General features: G+C 35.8%; 1 protein-coding gene and 1 pseudogene across 1 annotated transcript in view; one reads left to right on the forward strand and one right to left on the reverse strand.

The window, feature by feature from the left end:
• Nucleotides 1-22083, forward strand: part of LOC122484217 (beta-galactosidase-1-like protein 2) — a 54043-nt gene that overhangs the window by 1654 nt on the left and 30306 nt on the right. The window contains exons 3-6 of the mRNA XM_043582220.1: nucleotides 12647-12715; nucleotides 15250-15345; nucleotides 16510-16618; nucleotides 19437-19529. Coding sequence (XP_043438155.1) covers nucleotides 12647-12715; nucleotides 15250-15345; nucleotides 16510-16618; nucleotides 19437-19529 — 367 coding nt within the window. The remainder of the gene's footprint in view (nucleotides 1-12646; nucleotides 12716-15249; nucleotides 15346-16509; nucleotides 16619-19436; nucleotides 19530-22083) is intronic.
• Nucleotides 8140-8706, reverse strand: LOC122482865 (annotated as a pseudogene).

Raw genomic sequence — 22083 nt, forward strand, 5'->3', positions numbered from 1 at the left:
TAAGCAGGCTCCATGCCCATCCCAGAACTGTGAGATCATGACCTCAGTTGAAATCGAGAGTCGGACATTTAACTGACTGAGTCACCTAGGCTCAATCTTTTTAAAAAAGTTATTAAAAACGAATCAGCCAGTCTTGCAGGAACAAACCTAGAGTCTGACAAAATCAGATTTGCTGACGTTCAAGGAGGGAGTGTGTTCCAGAAGAATGGTGGAATGCCAGTCTCAACAAAGGGGAAGAGAGAAGAGACTTTGCAAGGTTAGGCTCCAGGTGAAGGACTCTGAAGGGAGTCTGAGAAAAGCAGGGACAACTTCTGGATTTGTTATTGTGTCTGATGCAAGATTAGAGGAAGTGGGTTAGTCAAGGTTGGGTGCTGGCATGAGGTGAGGGTAGTTTAATATTTTTTTCATGTTTATTTATTTTTGAAAGAGAGAGAAAGAGAGAGCATGAGCAGGGGAGGGGCAGAGAAAGAGGGAAGCACAGAATCTGAAGCAAGCTCCAGGCTCTGAGCTGTCAGCACAGAGCCTGACGTGGGGCTCAATCCCATGAACCATGAAATCATGACCTTGGCTGAAATCAGGTGCTTAATTGACCCAGCCACCTAGGCACTGTGGTGAGGGGAGTTTAGCAATTAGGCCTCCCTAGAAGTAGATGGGTAGAGCAGAGAAGCTCTGGGGGTGTGTTTGGTGAGAAAGCAATAATCATTCAAAGAGGTGACATTTTACAACTGCTACACTGTTTTGGGAGCAACACTGTTTCTTATTAACTTTTCAGGGGGCTTTAATCTGTGTCTGCCTTCCAGTCTGAAAATTGCAGGGCTGGTTTTTCTTTTTCAATTAAGCTGATTTCCATTCTTAAAATCTTAAACACGTTTTCAGTCTTTAAACATTTTTACTATGGATTCACAAAAACTTCGGTATCAGATCTTGACCAATGTTTGAGAATGCAATGATGGGTTTTAGTTCCTGGCTACCACTGGTCACATTGTATTATCTATTCATTCTTGCACTATCACAACACTTAATAATTTTATCTTTCTGTTTTAGTTGTGTTTGTTCCCCCTTTTTCCAAATATGATAGTGGGTTTCTATCTGTTTTAGTATCTGATAAAACAGTATATTCTGTTCTAGTATTTGCTAGGCTAGGTTGCTTTCTCAGCCTTTTATTGCCTGCCTTAAGGAATTATTTACTTTGCTATTTCTAAAAAATATTGTCTTCTTTTGGGATGCTGGAGTATCTATTTCCTTTCTTCTGTTAGCTTGAGAGGTATTTACTCTTTTACTGGATGCTCAAGAATTTATAACATTCATCCTTGATTTATCAACTAATACTCTCACGCTTTTACCCACTCTATAATACAAAGACATTAGAATGCTTAATGTGTATGTTATTGTTATGTATTTTAATTCTAAATAACTGAAGACTATTATTGCTGTTCTGGAATCTTCCTGCATGAAGAACACATTTTTGAATTTTCTGTAGTGTAAATTTGCTGGTGACAAAGTTCTCAGTTTTTGTTTATCTGAAAATTTCTTCATTTTCTTTTCGTTTGTGAGGAGTATTTTCACTACTATAAAATTCTAGGTTGGCAGATGTTTTAGCATTTTGAAGGTAATGCTGCTGCCTCTGGCCTTCATTATCCCTGTTGTAAAGTCAGTTGTCCATTTAACTGAAACTCTTTAGAGGGCCATGTGTCCTTTTCTGTAGTTACTTTGAGGACTTGAAAAATTTCCTTTTTCTCCCCAAATTTTGTCTATTGTCTTTTGTGTATTTTCCAAATAGACATTATTTTTTAGAGGAGTTTTAGGTTCACAGCAAAATTGAGCAGAGAGTATAGAGAGTTTTACCTCAGGGGAGGGGAGAGGTAACTACCAATGGGAAGGTTGAGTTAATTACCAATGGCCATAATTTAATCAATTATACCTATATAATGAGGCCTCCATAAAATGCTAACTGAAGGGATTTGGCGAGCTTCCAAGTTGATGAACACATTCAAGTGCTGGGAGAGTGGTGTGCTCAGGGAAGCCATGGAAGCTCCCTGTATTTTCCCTATACTTGTCCTATGCATCTTTTCTATCTAGCTGTTCCTGAGTTTTATCCTTTATAATAAACTGGTAAAGCTAAGTGTTTCCCAGAGTTTTGTGAGCAGTTTTAACAAATTATCAAACATGAAGAGGGGGTCATGGGAACCCCTGAATTGTAGCTGGTTGATCAGAAATAAAGATGACAACATGGAACTGGTATCTGAAATGGAGGAGTGAGGGAGCCATCATGTAGGAATGAGCCCTTAACCTGTGGGGCCTGTGCTAACTCTGGGCAATTAGTGTCAGAATTGAGTTAAATTGTAGGACACTCGGTTGGTATCTGCTGGAAATTGGAGAATTGCCTGGAGTGGAAAAACCTACATATCTGGTTTGTATGACTAAAGGGAGATAAGTTTTTCTTGAAGCTGGCAATTCTTTTCTTGCAGCACTTGAAAAATATTGTGCTACTTCCTGATGGTCTCTATAGAGTAGGGTGTACTCCATGCCTCATAATTGACTGTAATTCCCAGTGGGGTTCCTCTATAAATAATACATCATTTCTCTCTGGCTGCTCTCAAGATTTTTCCTTTTTTTTTTTTTTTTTTAGTGTTTCAATGAAAAAAGACTTTAATTTTTAGAGTACGTAGTTTTAGGTTTATAACAAAATTGAGAGGAAGGCATGGAGCCCCCACCCCTGCCAGAGCCTCCCTCACTATCAACATCCTCCATCAGAGTGGTATATATAGATCTACACTAACACACCATTAATCACCCCAAGTCCATAGTTTATGTTACAGTTCACTCTTGGTGTTATATATTGCATGCATTTGGACAAATGTATAATGACACATATCCACCATTAATAGTATCACAGAAAATAGTTTCAATGTCCTAAAAATCCTCTGTGTTCCTTCCTTCTCCGCTAACTCCTGGCCACCAATGATTCTTTTACTATCTCCATGGTTTTGCCTTTTCCAGAATGTCACATAATTGGCATCATGCGCTATGTGGCCTTTTCAGATTGGCTTCTTTCATTTAGTAATATGCATTTAACTTTCCTCTATGTATTTTCATGGTTTAATAGTTTACTTTTCAAAAAAAAATGTCTATTTTTGAGAGAGTGAGACAGAGCGTGAGCAGGGAAGGGGCAGAGAGAGGGAGACACAGAATCTGAAGCAGGCTCCAGGCTCTGAGCTGTCAGTACAGAGCCCAACACGAGGCTCGAACTGATGAATCACGAGATCATGACCTGACATTTAATGGACTGAGCCACCCAGGTACCCCGATAGTTTACTTTTTTTCTGTGCTAAATGATTTTCTGTTGTATGGATGCACCATGCTCACTTACCCATTTACCTACTGAAGGACATCTTGGTTGCTTCTAAGTTTGGGCAATTATAGCTGATATACACATCTGTGTGCAGGTTTTAGTGTGACCATGTGTTCAACTCATTTGGGTAAATACTGAAGATCACATGGTAAGGATATGCTTAGTTTTGTAGGAAATTGCCAAACTCTTCCAAAGTGGCTGTATCATTTTGCATTCCTACTAGCAATGAATGACATTCCTGTTGCCTCATAGCCTTGTTAGCATTTGCTATTGTCAGTATTCTAGGATTTGGGCATTCTAATAGGTGTGTGGTGGTATCTCATTCTTGTTTTAATTTGCAATACCCTAATGACATATCATGTTGAGCATCTTTTCATATGGTTATTTGCCATTTGTATAGGCTTTTGAAATGTCTGTTCAGATCTTTTGCCCATTTTAAATTACATTGTTTTACTCTTATTGTTGAGTTTTAAAAATTTTTTATATTTTGGATCATGGTCCTTTATGAGATATACCTTTTGTAAGGATTTCTCCCAGTTTGTGGCTTGTCTTTTCATTCTCTTGATAGTGTCTTTTGCAGGGCATATCTTTTTAATTTTAATGAAGTTCAACTTAATTATGACATGCAATGTGCCTTTAGTGTTGTATCTAAAAAGTCATTGCCAAACCCTAGCTTATCTAGATTTTCTATGTTATCTTCTAGGAAGTTTGTAGTTTTATACTTTACATTTATAAATCTATGATCCATTTGCGTTCATTTTTGTGAAGGGTATACAATGTCTGCATCATCTTTTTTGTGCATGTTTCTCCAGCACCATTTTTTAAAAAGACTATTTTTTTTCTTTACTGTAGAGTTTTTGCTCCTTTGTCAAAAATAAGTGGACTGTATTTGTGTGGGTCTATTTCTACTCTCACTATTCTGTTTCCTTGATCTATTTGTTTTTTCTTTCAACAGTGCCACAGTGTCTTGATTACTGTAGCTTCATGATGAGTTTTGAAGTTGGATAGTGTTATTCATCAATTGTTCATTGCTGTTAAATAAGAAAAAGATTGACTTTTGTATATTAACCTTGCTTTCCGCAACCCTGCTATTGATTGTTTGGTAGTTCCAGGAGGTTTTTTGTTTGTTTGTTTGTTTGTTTGTTTGTTGTTGTTTTTCTGTCAATTCTTTTGAATTTTCTAATAGACAAATTATATCATCAGTGAGCAAAGAAAATTTTATGTCTTTGTTCCCAATCTTTATACCTTTTATTTCATTTCTTGTCATATTGCATCAACTAGGCTTTTTAGTACAATGTTAAAAAGAGTGGCAAGAAGGGACAACTTGCTTTGTCCCTAATCTTAGCAGGGAAGCTTCTGGCATTAGCTGCAAGTTTTTTATAGATGTTCTTTATTAAGTTGAGGCAGTTCTCTCTTCCTAGTTTACTGAGAGTTTTTGTCATGATTGGGTGCTAGATTTTCTCAAATGCTTTTTATGCATCTATTGATAAAATTATGAACTTATTTTTCCTCTTTAGCCTGTTGATGTGATGTATTATATTAATAATTATTCAGGTCTGACTGAATAGACAAAATTGACTGGATGAGTCCTATCCCATTAGGGAGGGCAATTTGTGTTACTCAGTCTGTCAGTTCAAATGTTAATCTCATCCAGAAACACTCTCAACTGCTGTTTGACCAAGTGCCAGAGCACCTGATTGCCCAGTCAAGTTGATGTATAGAATTAACCATTACATCAGTTGTCTCTCACTCTACCTTTTGGGGCAGCAGTTTTTCCTGTGACTTCACTTCTTTGATGGATAAGAAGAGTTGTTGCTTTTTAACAACTTTCAGCTTTTCAGCTTTATTCTTGTTGTGAAGATAGGAGTGACAACTTCCATGCTTTTTACTTCTTGGATCAGAGAGTGGAAGTCCTAATGATGCCTTCTGTTAATGAAAAACTTGCTCACTTTTTCTTGTTTTCCTCATTAGGAGGTTTGGCCCAAATTGCCTACTACTCTGCTGGTAGTAAATATTCTCAATTATTTTTTCCCCCTTTTGATTTTAGTCTTATTTTAAAGTAATATTTTATTAAAATTTAACATGTATATAGTATATAAGGGTTTAGCTCAATGAATTTTGATAAAGTGAACATACTCCTATAACCAACCCCCAAAACTCTGTAGTACACCAACATCTCAGAAGCTCTCCTGTCCCTTGTACAGTCATTACTTCCCTCCAAAAGATAACTACTACTCATGATTTTAACACGTAGATTACCTTGGCCTGTTTTTGAATTTTGCATAAATGGAATCATACAATATGTACTCTGTTGTGTCTGATATTTTTTGTTCAAGATTTTCTTTATGATATTCATCCTTATTACCAGATATTTTAGCTTGTTCATTCTCATAACTATATGGAATTCTATTGGTAATCATACCAAAATATATTTGTCTTGTGGGTAGACATTTAGGATATTTTTGGCGCCATTAGAAATAGTGGGGCTATGAACAATCTTGCACTTGCCTTTTGTTGAGAATATGTAAACATTTCTGTTGAGTATACAACTAGGAATGAAGACGATGGACAATGAGGTAGGTGTATGTTTAGTTTTAGTGAATAATGTCAGCTTGCTTTCACAGATTCCAAAGACTTTACAAAGTCAGTGGTATTCTATAAATACACATTGTTTTGCTACCATCTGCACTATCAATACTCAAAACTTTTTCATCATTCCATACTATTCTGTTAAAAAACAACTCCCCATTCTTTTCTCCTTTCATTCTCTGATAACCACTGTTCTTTCTTTCTCTGTGAATTTGACATTTTTAGGTACCTCATATACATAGAATCATATATTTGTTATTTTATATCTAGCTTATTTCACTTAGCATAATGTGCAGAATTCATTTATGTTGCAGCATGTATCAGATTTCATTTCTTTCTAAGGTTGAATAGTATTCCATTTTATGTATATGCTATATTTTGTTTATCCATTCATCCATTAGGCACTTGGGTTGTTTCTGCCTTTGGGCTATTGTGAACAATGCTGCTATGAACATTGGTGTATAAATATCTATTTGTGTTCTTCACTTCAGTTCTTTTGTATATGTACCCAGAAGTGAAATTGCTGGTTCAAATTGTAATGCTTTTGTTTTTTACAGGAGCGGCACTGTTTTACATTCCTACCAGCAAAGCATAAGCATTCCATCCTAATGATGGTATCTCATTGTGATTTGGATTGCATTTCCCTAATGGTTAGCAGTGCTAAGCATCTCTTCATGTATTTACTGACCATTTATATATCTTTTTTGAAGAAATATCTATTAAACTACTTATCCTTTGCACATTTTTCAATTGGGTAGTTTCTTTTTTATTGTTGATTTGTAGGAATTCTTCATGTATTCTGAATATTAATACATCATTGGATATGTGATTGCAAATATTTTCTTTTATTCTGTGAATTATGCTTTGTTGAAAGTGTCCTTTGATGAACAAAAGTTTTAAAATTTCATGAAATTCACTTTGTCTATTTTTCCTTTTCTTGCTGTACCTTTGTTGTCCTATCCAAGAAATTATTGCTATATCCAATGTCATGAAGTTTTCCCCCAACATTTTTTTCTAAGAGTTTTATAGTTTTAGTTCCTAGAATGTGAGCTTTGTGACAGCAGGAATTTTCTTATCTGTTTTGATGATCTTTGGTGCTTATAATAGTACCTGGAACATAGTAAGTGCTCAAAAATTTAGAATGACTTCTATTTTTTTCAGTTTTTTTATATTAAGTTCATAAAATGAATTTACTTTGATTTGACATGGATTACACAGCATGGTATCTTGGAATTTGACTTTTATAATTGAGAAAATAATTTACTAAAAACGTCATTTTTGATGACGGTGTTGGTACAAGGGTTTGTATCTTTAGAGTTATTGTGGTTTTCTTCCATATTTTCTAATTTATTCAAATTTTCTACTTTTATTCAAATAGGTAATTTCTATTTCTCAACAAAGTTTTGCACCAACTAGAGAGTTCTACATTTATTTGTATACAATTTTGGCATTATATTGTATAAGCTTTTAAACATCCTTTACCATATTATTTCTATTTCTTTTTAATTTCCAATTTCCCATGCAGTATTTTCCTGCTTTTTAAAGTTCTATTTATTTAATTATTTGTGTGTGTGTGTGTGTGTGTGTGTGAGAGAGAGAGAGAGAGAGAGCAAGTGAATGAGCAGGGAAGGAGCAGAGAGAAAGGGAGAGAGAGAATTCCAAGCATGTTCCCCACTGTCAGCCCCAATGTGGGACTCAAACCCATGAATAGTGATATCATGACCTGAGGTGAAATCAAGAGTTGGATGTTCACCAACTGAACCACCCAGGTGCCCCTCCTGTTTTTTAAATCTTTTTCTTTTTTTTTTTTTTTTTTGGCTTGCTGAGGTATAATTGACTAATTAAATTATAATTTATTTATTTATTTATTTATTTATTTATTTATTTTGCAGAGCATAGTGAACTTTAATGTCTTCCATTTGGTGTGGGGACGTTACATTCCCCACTTTTGGAGATGGCCCTTAGGTTGTCTGGCCCTTTGGTACAGAAAGGATTAGGTCCAATATCTTGTTGCCTTAAGACACTGATAGGCACATAAAATTGGTGGCTCAGACTCCTGTGGCCTGGGGTGGAGCAGGAGGTGGACAAGGAAGTGATTTGTAACAAATGAGTAGAACTTGGATGTGGGCTCAAGTTCTTGTTTACAGAGGTAGTTGGTCCTGGGAAGATGCTGGGGCAGCTGAAGTCACCTTTAGTGCTCAGGATGGTTGAATGCTGCTGTGGTGGCTCTCATCTGCCCAATTCACCAACTCATTGCTTTGGAACCTCAGCTGGATCTTTCTCAGGGTCCCTTCTACAGAGTGTCTGGTGTGGATGACACTCTTGCTGATGTGGACAATAAAGTCTCCACAGTGGTGCCAGGGGTGACCTCAGCTGAGTTGGTGTGGACCATATTGGGGTCTTCCCAGACCATGGCCTTGCAGGCCATGACCACTGTGGGGCCAGAGCTCCTGTAGCTGTTGAACAGTAGGTAGGAAGTTTTTCTCTGCAGGTTGTAGGCCATGGTAGTGCTCAGCAAAGATGCTGTCTGGCACCTGCAGCATCTTCATTTCCAGCCTGAAACCCTTCCTCTCAAAGTACTATATCCTTTCCCTGATAAGTTATCTCTGCACCTCATCTGGCTTCACTGTGACCAGTGTCCACTCTCAGATCCAAGAGGACCCTCCTGAACTGGGGTGCACAAGTAGGCTCAGGTGGGCAGGTAGGCCACACAGTTGCCCCACAGCAGGATGCCCCTGAAGAGTCCACCTGAGCCTCTTGGCCATTAACTGAGCACTGATAGCAGCACTCCTTCCCCTCCCCCAGAGGGAGTCACTGTAATATATTTAAAATATACCATGTGATGATTTGATATATGTATACATTGTGAAAGGATTCCAACCTATAATCCAGTTAATTAACACATCCATCACCTCACATATTTATCTTTGTTTGTTTTGGTGAGAACAATTAAGTCCTACTCCCTTAACAAATTTTAGTTCTACAATACAGTATTATCAACTATGGTTACATTACACATAAGATCCACAGATTTTATTCATCTTATAATTGAAAATTTGTACCCTTTTACCAATCTCTTCCCCTTTCCCCCACCCCTCAGTCCCTGGAAGCCTCTATTGTGTTCTGTTTCTATGAGATCATTTTTTTAAATTTTATTTTAAGATCCCACATATAAGTGATACCATATGGTATTTCTCTTTTGCTGTCTGGTTTACTTCACCTAGCATAATTCCCTGCAAGTTCATTTATGTTGTCATAAATAACAGGATTTCCTTCTTTTTTAAAAAACTAAAAATTATTACTCTGTGTGTGTGTGTGTGTGTGTGTGTGTGTGTGTATCACATTTTCTCAATCCACTTATTTGTCATTGGACACTTAGGTTGTTCCCATACTTTGGTTATTGTGAATAATGCTGCTATAAGCATGAGAGTACAAGTATTTCTTTGAGATAATGATTTCATTTCCTTTGGATGTATACCCAGAAATAGGATTGCTGCATCATATGATAATTCTATTTTTAATTTCTTGAGGAAAGTCCATATTGTATTCCATAGTGGCTGAACCAATTTATATTTCCACTAACAGTGCAACAAGTATACCTTTTTATCCATATCCTTACCAACCTTTGTGATATATTGTCTTTTTGATATTAGACACCCTAACGGCTGTGAGGTGATACCTCATTGTGGTTTTGATTTGCATTTTTCTGATGATTAGGAATGTTGAGTACCCTTTCATGTACCTGTTTATACAGGTTCTTTGCCTGTTTTTAAATTGGGTTGTCTTTTGCTATTTAGTTGTATGGTTTCCTTGTATACTTTGGATGTTAACCTCTAATCAAATTTTCAAATTTTATTAGATTTTCAGGTTTGCAAATATTTTCTGCCATTCAATCAAGGTTGCCTTCTCATTTTGCTGCTGGTTTCCCTGGCTATGCAGAAGTCTTTTAGTCTGAAGTAGTCCCACTTGTTTATTTTTGCTTTTGTAGCCTTTGTTTTTGGTGTCAAATTCAAAAAATCATTGCCAAGGCTGATGTCAAGGACTTTACCCTTGTTTTTTCCTAGGACTTCTGTTGTTTCACATCTTAACATTTATGTCTGTAATCCATTTTGAGTGATTTATGTGTGGTGTAAGAGAGCTAGTTCTTTCATTTGTATATGGCTGTCTTGCTTTCCCAACACCATTTATTGCAGAGACTACCCTATCTCCATTGTATATTCTTAACTGTTTTGTCTTAAGTTAATTGACCATATGGGCATGGGCTTATTTCTGGTCTTTCTATACTGTTCCATTGACCTATATGTCTATTTTTGTGCTAATTCTACACTATTGTGATACTGTGTAATATAGTTTGACATCAGGAATTGTGATACCTCCAGCTTTGTTCTTTTTCAAGATTAATTTGGCTATTCAGTCTTTTGTAGTTTCATACAAATTTTAGGATTTTTTTATTTTTGTGAAAAATGCCATTTTAATGTTTGTAGAGATTGAATTGAATCTGTAGATTCCTTTGGGTGGTATGGCATTTTAATGATATTAATTCTTCCAATCCTAGAGTATGGAATATCTTTCCATTTATTTATGTTGTTTAACTTCTACATGTTTGTGAATTTTACAGTTTTTTCTTATAATTGATTTCTAGTTTCATACCATTGTGGTCAGAAAAGATGATTGATAGGATTTCATTCTTAAAATTTTTTTAAATTTGTTTCATGGCTTTGCATATGATCTATTTTGGAGAATGTTCCATGTGCACCTGACAAGAATGTGTGTTCTGTTGCTGTTGGATGGAATGTTCTCCATATGTCTAATAGGCTCATCTGGTTTAATATATAGTTAAATTACAGTGTTTCCATATTGGTTTTATATATGGATGATCCATCCATTGTTGAAAGTGTGGTATGGAATTAAGTTAGTTTTTAAAGATCCTGGATTTTTTCCCAAAGTTTTTATGTAAAGTTCTGTATTTAAATTCTTAAATTAAATTCATGATTTGCTTCCTTTCTTTTCTGCAAATATAAAGCTATTAGTATAGAATCTTACAGTGGTATGCTTCCATTTCACTTTCCTCAACTTTTGTGCTGTATTGTGTCATGTACTTTGTGTTTTATAAGATATAAAATTCATAATACATTGCTATTTTTTGCTTTGAACATCTACTTATATTTGAAAGAAATTTATAGTGATAAAATACCTTTTTAATTTATGCACATATTTACCATTTTTGGTGCTCTTCATTCCTTTGTATAGATTACAGTTTCCACATTGTATTATTTCCTTCTGCAGAAGAACTTCCTTTGGAATTTCTTATAGTACAAGTCTGTTGGTAGTGAATTCTCTTAGCTTTTGTTTTTTTGAAAAGTTGGTTTTTTCCATCTTCTATTTTGAGGGATAAATTCACTGAGTATAGAATTCTAGGTTGACAAGATTTATTTTTGTTTTTGTTTTTAATTTAAGTACTTCAAAAAAATGCTTCTTCATTCTCTCCTGACTTGCACATTATCTGATGACAAATCTGTTGTATTTCTCATCTTTTTCCCCCTCCTTTGGCTGATTTTAAGATTTCCTCTCTTCCACTGGTTTTCAGCAATTTGATTCTGATGTGCTATTGGTGTAGATCTACTTAAAAATTCTGCTTGTGGTTCACTGAAATTCTTAGAACTGTAGGTTTATAGTTTTCATCAAATTTTGTAAAATTATGGCTCTCTTCCTGCTAATATTTTTGCCTGCCCCCCCTTTTTTCCCCAGGACTCTAATTCCATATATGTTAGACTTCTTGGTAAGAAACCACATATCCCTGATGCTGTGTTCATTTTTATTTTTAGTCTTCTTTTTTTCTATTTTCCATTTTGGATAGTTTCTTTGATCTGACCATTTATTCTATTGTATCTACTCTGCTGTTTGCCTCAGCCAGTACTTTTCATTTCCTGCTGTTGATAGTATCCAGAATATTTTTTTATTCCAGATACTGTATTTTTAAATTTTTAGAAGTTCCATTTGGGTCTTTTTTATATCTTCCATTTTTTTCCTCATCATGGTTATGCATTCCTTTTACCTATTAAAGATATGGTAAATATTTGTTATACCTTATAAGTATTTTTTTCTGCTAGTTTTATCCTATATGCCATTTCTGTGTTTGTTTCTATTTCTAGATATTTTTTTCTGGTTTCTGTCACATTCTCCTGTTTTGTTTTGTTTGTTTGTTTGTTTTTGCATGCCTAATAATTTTCTTAATGGATCCTGGGTATTATGAATCTTGTATTGTTGCTTGCTGGCTTTTATTTTATTCATTTAAAGAAAACTATACTCCAGTTCTATAAACTTTTCAGCTCTTTCTGGTTTCTGTTTTATGGCTAGTGATTTTCTTTTTTTGCCATTATAGATATGGATTTAAATTTTTATATGTTTTCATTAGTATTTTTTAAAATTTGTGGTTGCACCCCAGATGACATTACATACAAATCTGTCTTACCTGAAGTTCAGAATCAAGGAGCAATATTGGCTGCTTAGATCTGCAGTGGCATTTAAAGGAGGAAATTTTGAAGTTAATACAAAGTGCATTCACACAGAGGATTGGCTGTTGAAATCTTCAATTTCCTTCACAGTAGAGATAGCTCAGCTGCTATATTAAAACTGGAGGAATCAGTATGGAATAAGGGCAAATAAGGTAAAAGATTTTTATATTTCTTTTTTTTTCCATTGCAGGCATATTCCCTGGAACCTTCATGAGCCAAGAAAGGGCTGGTTTTATTTTACTGCAAACCTGGATTTCATGTATGTCTTAATGTGGAGGCCCTATCTATGGCCTAAAGATAGGGGTTTGACTCTACGGGATCAGATGAACAAAACCACCTTATTTTCTGTTTGGAGAATCATCAGGAAGCTCTGATAATTTTGTTCCCTGGTTTGAAACCCTCTAGAGCAGTGAATCTATTAACTTGCAGTAGAGCTTAGACCTTAATATCTGTGGTGCATTTTACTTACAGTGTGATTTAGAAGGTCCACATCTTGAGTGCTGTAGTTTTAATCTATCATGAAGAACCTGCTTTCTCAGTTATTAGAGGATATTTCTGGGCTATAGTTTACAGTGTTTCTAAGATATGACACAGCAGAGTACAGTCTCCAGCTTAAAATGGTGTTTTCACTTTATGATGGTGTGAAAGTGACATGCATTTAGTAGAAACTGTACTTCAGATTTTGAATTTTGATCTTTTCCCAGGCTAGCATTATGTTGTACTATACACTCTTATGATGCTGGATAGCAGTATCCATCTCACCCTCCCAGTCAGCCTTGCAGTCATGAGGGCAAACAGCTGATATGCAACCATTCTGTACCCATACGACCATTCTGTTTTTCATTTTCAATATAGCATTCAATAAATTACATGAGATATTCAATATTTTATTATAAAATAGGCTCTATGTTAGGTGATTTTGCCCATCTGTAGGCTAATGTAAGTGTTCTGAGCACATTTTAGAGTATGTTAAGCTAAACTGCCATGTTCAGTACATCATATGTATTAAATGCATTTTTGACATAATATTTTTAACTTATGATGGATTTATTGGGATGTAACTCTATCTTAAGTTGAGAAGGTCTATAATTGTTTGTTAAAACATACGTGTTTACTATCTGCTATAGTTAAGACATTGTCTTTGGTGCAGGAGATATACAGATAATACACTTTGTGCTGTCAAGACTAAGGATTGTCTATAAGGAAAGAGACAAATAATATACTAAGAACACACAACCCAAACTAGGGGAACAGATCAGGGAAGACAACAGTGAAGTTATAGCTGAAATAAATTAAAATGTTGAGCAGAAGTTTGCTAGAGAGGGCTGAATGGTATTTCAGGTAGAGGGTCCCATGAAGGCAAAGTTAGAAATGTGAGAACATTTTACATTAACTAAGGTGATGTTAGCTTCTGTAGCAAGTCTCAACATCTTTATCAATAAAGGTTTATTTTCATTTAAGTAAAATCTAAAATCACTATTCCTGGTAAGCATTATGTCTCTTTCAAGAAATAATTGAGAGATTCAGGGTCTTTCTGTCTTGTGACTCCACCATCTTCATCACATAGCTTCCAGACTGCTACTCTTGTCTGCATCAAGCCAGCAAGTGGAAGAAAGAGCATGGAGAATCTTTTTAGGAAATTAGAATGCATCCCTCCTGTTCATCCTGTTGGCTTGAAGTTAGTCACATACGAATACTTCAGTGCATGGGAGGCTAGGAGATGTAGTCGATCTGTGAGCCCAGGAAGAAAAGGGAATGGCTTTGGTGATTAACTGATTATATTTTCTGGAAATTGCAAACAATATGTCTGGTTGTCCTACTAATTTAAGTAGAAAAAGTGCCAAAAAACAAAGCTGGAGATATAGTAGACCACATCTTGCCTTTATATTTACCATGTTGCAGAATTTGGAATCTTTTCTGAAGGCATTGGGAGTCATTTGAAGAATTTTAATTTAGGAAATTTGTGTGTTTAGAACGATTGTGCCAGAAGCATTTTAAAGAGGCAGAATAATATTGTAGTTGATATTTCATTTCTGGAAGCTCTCTGCCTGATTGTACTTTTAGCTCAAAATGTCACATGTAGGAAGCTTTGACTCATTTGAGCTTTTATTTTCCTATCTGTAAAATGGAGATGATATTGATACCTAGTTCACAGAATCGTCAAATAAAATAATAGTCCTAAAGAATTGAGCTGTATGCGGGATGGTGATATGAGGTAAAAATTAACTCCTACTTTTGTTGTTGATGATTATGGACATAACTGAAGAAGCCTGGAAGAAGGTAAGAAAAAGGAAGGAAAGCAGTCAGAAAACCATTGTAATAATGCACATGTGAAATGATGAGTTATTTAACAAATGTGGTAGCACTAGAAATTAAGAAGAGTTTCATGTTTGAAAACATTAAGTAGGAGGAATAAACAGGATTTGGTGACTAAAAGTAGGATACGAGGAAGAAGGCAGAGCAAGATTTGTAGGAGTCTGCCTTAGATGGCTTTCTTTTCTGGTGGTGAGAGATACATGGGGAGGAGTGGGTTCAGGAGGGAAGGTGGGTGTCTGGTTTAGGATTTTTGGACTTTCACTTCCTGTCCTGCTTTCTAGCACCTTGAATGAGCCCCTTTCCTGTCAAGTGTAGGGCTCCATGTCCCTTTGGTTCATGTCACCTACAAAGACTTTTGTAGACCAGGCTGGGAGTTCCTCCCATTCTGACCTCAAGCAGAGACCTCAGAGAGCAAAATAGCAGTGATTCCAGGCCTCAGCCTAAATAATAAATTATCTTTATTGCTTCACTTCCCAGGGCTTTTATATCCATTGCTTCAGAGGTGGGGCTGTGGGTCATTCTGTGTCCAGGCCCCTATATTGGTAGCGACTTAGACCTTGGAGGCTTGCCTAGGTAAGTAGTAGTCTGAGGCCCCTGGCCATGACTCCATGTGGGGCCCTACCACATTCAAATGGAAGTTAGAGCAAAGGGTTTGGCTGTTTTTCAGTGTACATTTTTAAACTACACTATTCTTTTCCATTTAGTAACATAGAAAATGAACTTCAATATACTGGGATTTACATAGTATGTATTTGTTTTATATAAATCTCCATCTCATTTCTGCAGTGTAAATAAGATAGAGCATGTTTTTTTATTTTAGTAAAAAGTAATGGCTACCACTTAAGTAATACCTTTTTAAGTTCTAGTTTTTGTGATGGCTGTACAAATGGTAATAAATTGAGTTGATTATCTCTTTTTAAAGAGAGGTTTTCCCTTTTGCTAGCTTCCAATTGTTTTCTAACTGTGGTAAAATACACATAGCATAAAATTTACCATTTGAAAGTACACAGTTTTGTGGCAATTAAGTACATGAAAAATGTTGAACAATCATCACCACTTTCTAGTTCTAGACTTTTTTGTCACCCAAAGGGTGTATATTTCATATAAGCGGAATTATACAATATGTGACCTTTTGTAACTGACTTCTTTGCTTAGCATAATGTTTCCAAAGTTCATCCATGTTGTAGCATGTACAGGTCTTCATTCCTTTTTTATGGCCAAATAATGTTCCACCAAAGAGCATTTTTTAAAAACTTTGAAACTGCTTTATAAAAATCTCACTCCTGACTAGGAGTTGGCAAACCTTTTCTGTAAAAGGCAAGATAATAAATAGTTTCAGCTTTAAGGGCCACATACACTGTTGTGACTATTCAGTCCTGGTGTTGTAGCAGGAGCACAGCTGTGACAATAAATAAACAAATGGGTGTGGTGTGTTCCAATAAAACTTTATTTACAGAAGCAGACAATGGGTCTAATTTATCCTGTGGGCTGCAGCTTGATGACTCTGGTCTGGATCATTTCATCATTACACAGCTCTTATGTGTATTTTTGAGAAAAGAGGTGGCTAAAGTGCTGAGCTATTTATAACTGGAACATAGATTGCTTTTTCTTAAAGATGGATTAAGATCTCAAAATATACTGTTCCAGTGTGACTGTCCATGTTTTCCAGCCAAATGCTTGAACACTTCTTACTGCTATTTGCTACCTCAAGAATTATTCCCATGTTTTTAATTCTAGCTGGTTACTCCAGGATCCAAAAATGAAGCTGAGAACAACTTACAAGGGCTTCACTAAAGCAATGAACCACTATTTTGATGAGCTTATTCCCAAGATAGTACCACTCCAGGTAAAACCCAATTCTCCATTCCTATGACCAAGGGAAGTAATTACCTGAATTGATTTCCTAGATAGGGCTAGCCTATTTTCTATCACGCAGAAACAAGGGTGTATATAGCAGCTCATTCTAATTCCTTATTTAAGAAATATTAGATTTTTATTAACCTGATTTTATGCATATTTCCTATCTACTGCCCCGCCGGAAGCCTTGTCCCTGGCAGTGCACTTGATATTGCACTCTGTATACTTTTGTTTTCTCTTCTCCTTTATATCTTTGCCCTTAGTTACCATAAATAGGAAATTAATGATAATCCTCAAAATGTCTTAATTTAGCTGCTAAAATAGCTACTTATCAGTACTTCACACATAATAATAGATTAGATGGGTGATCTTAGGTCAGTGATTTTGTAGAAGTTGTAATTTATTTGTTTTTTAATATCCCTCCACCAAAATAAAACGATGGTTCCAAACATACTCATTGGTTAGTGCTATTATTTTTCTAAAATGGTTGGAAAATATAAAAAGGACTGTATACTAGGTAGAAGATGAATAGGGGGAAGGAACAAAAGTATAACATTTACTAAGTATCAAGCTTTCTGTGAGGTAATCAATATTTACCTAGCATGTTTCATTCTCCTGGTAATCATTTGAAGGAGATAGTATTGTAGATTGAATTGAGGCAATGGCAAACATGTTCATGTCTAGGAGAGGGCTTCACAGAGTGTGAATTTGAATTTACTATGGACAGAATTGGTTCCTAACATTGTCAGTATCTCAGAGCTAATCATACTCAGAGAAGCCAACCACTACATGACTGAAGAGTGTGAATCAGTGTGTCATTTGGGGAGAGTAGAGATAATTTTCTACAATGATTAGAGTCATGCTGTACAGTATGGTAGCCATAGCCATATGTAGCTATTTAAACTTAATTAAAATAAAATAAAATAAAATAAAAATTTATTTCCTCATTTACACACATTTTTAGTGCTCAGGAGCCATGTCTGGATGGTTGCTACCATATTAGACAGTGCATTTTCATGGGCATGCTGGGCAGCATTGAATTAGAGTACTCAGCCCACCCCAAATCAGACTTCTCAGTCTTGAACCTCTTGGAAAACTAACTTAGTAATCAGAACCTTGCTTAATGAGCACAAAATGAGGGCCTGAGGAGGTTGGGAGGTCTTTGAAAACATTTTATCATGGCCTTATCACTTGTACCTGAATAGCCTTCTTTTAGAACTGTCAATCCAGTTCAGGGTCTCTTACGGATCCCAGGTACTGTCAACTTCTGGATCTTCCCTCTTCCTTATCTATTCTCTAATCTGTGAGATTCATAATTGGATGGATGGGAAAGGGGAAGACAGAATCATATTTTGAAAATATTTTTCAACGTTTGTCAGCAGAGGATAAGATTTAAAGGTTTGGGAAACATTCTTTTGGGCCTTGTGTCCTCTTTTTTCCCAATATCAGTATACAATGCAGTTATTTCTTGATTGCTAAAAAAATCTTCCATTTCAGCTCTACACCCAGCTGCTCCTGGGCCATGATGATCACAGGTTTTAATGAGCAAACACTTCAGTGGCCCTTATACATAGTCCTGGGTGTTGCCCAGATTCCTATTTGCATGGTTTGTATGACTTCTTAGAAGTCAACACTATTTGTTTCTGCATGGTGGGAGGAGTACTTCATGGTTGCCCATGTATTTACAAGAGTAGGTTGAGGAGATGCAGATGTCAGCACTATGAAGCTTGACTAGGGTGTGGCAAGTGGAAGATATGGAGAGGAAATACATTGGCTGGACTGGAGAGGACTATAAAGATAAAGGATGACTGAGCATGTTACCATCAACAAACAGGAGTCAGTAGGGATGGGAAATGTGAAGACGTTTGTAAGAGAGCATAATTAGGGGAGAAGAAGGGGATGTGATCCAGCACAAGAGTTGGGATTAATAGAGAACCATGAGAAACAACATTTAAAAGGTGAGTAGGGCAAGAGGATCTCACAAAACAGACTGAAGAGTAGTGACCAGAAGGCAGGCCAACAACTAGGAGAGAGCAACAAAAGACCACAGAAGAGAGGGTTTCAAGAAGGAGAAGGTAGCCAAGATGTCAAATATTGCTGAGAATGATAGTAAATTAGGATTAAAATTTATTGTTTGAACTTAGCAAAGAGAAGATAATGTTAATGGAACGGTGGAATATAAAGAGTGGAAGTGAGTAAAAGAGTAAATGAAAGGATAAAAAGTCAAGAGTGAGTGCAGAAATATTTCAGGCTTTGTCCATGAAGGGGAAGAGGACAAGATAGTGGGAACTGAAGGGGGAGGTGGTCCAGGAAAGTTATTTTAAATGAGGAATTTGAGTCAAGTTAATGATGACGTGCAGGGTTTAGTAAAGAAGGAGGTGAAGATACAGAAGACAGAAAAGTACTCCAGAAAAAGCGAAGTTCCTGAGAAGTGGGAAGGAGGTGAGACAACCTTTATATGGGATGAGAGACCCTTGACTCATTAATTGTTGCTAAGGTAGAAAGGATGGAAGTAGAGGTGTGAAGCATCACACTTAATGCATTGAATTAGGAGAGAAATGGGGTAGGAGTCTGTTAACAGGGCATACTAGAAAAGGTAGGATTTTAAGAGCAGCTGACTTCCTAGAGGGGACTACTGACTTTGGAGTGAGAGAAATTGCCTGAACTATAGTATAACTTCGAATTGAGTTTAGGAATAGGTTATTTTTATGACACTCTAAATATGTGTGTGCAACAGCAAATTGAGAAAATCCAGCCTTTCCCCACCAATAGCTTCACTTGCAAACTCTTGTCTCCTTGACCCTCAGTACGGAAAGGGAGGCCCCATCATTGCTGTGCAGGTTGAGAATGAATATGGTTCATATCATCGGGATAAAAGATACATGTCCTATATTAAAAAGGTAGGTGCTCTTTTAATTTTCCTCCATGTTTACATACTTCTTTTCTCACTTTGTTAGTTTGTGGAGCAAACATATCCTGAGTAGCTATAGTTTGCATGATATGAAGATGAATAAGGTCCAGTTTGATTTTTCCATGCATTTATATCCTAGAGAGGGGACAAGAAACTACCTACACAACTCTTTTGTAAAGTAAAGAGTGATGTTAAAATATTTTTCTTTTCTGTGAACATCACAGCTGTCTTTTGGTTAGTGTTTGTATAATACATACTTTTCTATCCTTTTACTTTCAGTTATTCTGGATATGTTTAAGATACAGCATGATATAATTAGAATTTATTTTTGTTAGCCCATTATGAAAATTATTTCTCTTAAATGAGGTATTTGGCCTGTTTACATTTAATACAATTAATGACAGTTGCATTTAAATCTATCATCCTGTTACTTTCTATTTGTCCTACCTGTTCTATGGTCTTTTTTCTCTTCTTTTTTTTTTCTTCTTTTGTATTGACTAAGTATTTTTTATTTTTCCATTTTCTTCTGTATTAACTGGTTAAAATTTTCTCACTTTTCTTTTCATATTGACCATAGTGACTATAGTATTCATACTGAATTATTTTTTTTAATTTTTTTAACGTTTATTTATTTTTGAGACAGAAAGAGACAGAGCACGAACAGGGGAGGGTCAGAGAGAGGGAGACACAGAATCTGAAACAGGCTCCAGGCTCTGAGCTGTCAGCATAGAGCCCGACGCGGGGCTCAAACTCACCAACCGCGAAATCATGACCTGAGCCGAAGTCGGCCACTTAACTGACTGAGCCACCCAGAGGCCCCTCATACTGAATTATTAATGTCTAATATAAATTAGTATGCTTGCCAATTCCAAGGCAAAGAAAGCACCTGAGAACAGTTTAATTGCATTTCTTTCCTCAGTACTATTATTATTTCTCTTAATTCTCTATATATTTTATACCCTCAAGATATTATTATTTTTATTATTGTATGGAGTCAATTAGATTTACTCACATAATTTACTTTTTGTGTACTTTCTCTCCTCTCTGCATCTCTGAGCTTTGTCTCTGTTACATTTCCTCTGCCTAAAGAATATCTATTTGTATTTTCTTTACTGCAGGTATGCTGTTAACAAATTCTTTCACTTTTTGCTTCTTTGAAAATGTGCTTAGCTCACCCTCATTTTGAAGGATATTTTTACTGTATGTAGAATTCTAGATTGACAATTTATTTTCTTTGGTGATTCCCTGGTGTACATTGTTTCTATTAAAAAGTCAATTATTTTTTTTAAATTTTTTTCAACGTTTTTTATTTATTTTTGGGACAGAGAGAGACAGAGCATGAACGGGGGAGGGGCAGAGAGAGAGGGAGACACAGAATCGGAAACAGGCTCCAGGCTCCGAGCCATCAGCCCAGAGCCTGACGTGGGGCTCGAACTCACGGACCGTGAGATCGTGAAAAAGTCAATTATTGATAAAGTTATTGTTCCTTTGAAGGTAAAATGTCTTTTTCTTCTGGCTTCTTTGAAGATTTACTTTTTGGTTTTCATCAACTTTACTGAGATTTGGCTAAGTGTGGTTTTCTTTCTACTTTTATTCTGCTTATATGTGTTTGCAATCTTCAATATGTGGCTTGAAGTCTTTAATCAGTTTCGGAAAATCTTCAGCAACTGTCAACTCCATTTTCTCTCTCCTCTCCTCTAGGACTTCTGTTGTACAAAATTATATATTTTCACAATATTCCACATAGCTGTTTTGTTCTTTTTTGAATAGTTTTTTTTCTAAGATGTCTTGTAATTTATAAATTTTCTCTTCAGCTTTGTCTACTTTGATGTTAAACCTAGTTTTTGATTTCAAAAATAGTGATTTTTTTAGTTCTAGAATTTTAATTTGATTTTTTTCTATAGTTGGCTTCATTTGGCCCAAATTATCCATTTTTAAAAAATTCCTTGAACATATTAATTATAGTTATTTCAAAGTATATATTTAAGGGACCTAATATCTAGTTCCCTATGTATTTATTCTGTTGTCTTTTTGGCTCATGGTTTTAAGTAAAATAATATCCTGTGGTACACCTAATTATTTTTCAATCAAATTTATTTATGAAAACATGACTGAAATCATTTGAAGCTATTGGTAATCTTTCAGATGGAATTACTTTTGCTTCCAGAAGGTAACTGAAATGATTTGGAGCTGAGCTTCAATTCTTATGAGAGCAAGTCTAATTCTTGTTGAGCTTCTCTTCTAGGGTATAGCCCTTTGGGTCCCAGCTGAAAACCTAGAATTGTCATGGACCCTCTTCCACCTTGGCAGTCTATGAACTACAATTTATTTCCCCACATCTCATAAATTGCTGGGAAATCTGCTCAATTTTTTAAACTCTCAATTGATGTTTTGGAAATTAGACAATGTCTCAAGGGAAAATACAGAAGACATGCTAGCTTCACCTCTCTAAGCTCCCTGACTTTCTGGAAACTTGACTCCCCAAGTCTTGCTTTGGTATATACCTAGTATCTTCAAATAAGTTAAAAAAATTTTGTTCCAGT

The sequence above is a fragment of the Prionailurus bengalensis genome, chromosome D1 (genome assembly GCF_016509475.1).
Source record: "Prionailurus bengalensis isolate Pbe53 chromosome D1, Fcat_Pben_1.1_paternal_pri, whole genome shotgun sequence".
In the NCBI taxonomy this organism is placed as follows: Eukaryota; Metazoa; Chordata; class Mammalia; order Carnivora; family Felidae; genus Prionailurus; species Prionailurus bengalensis.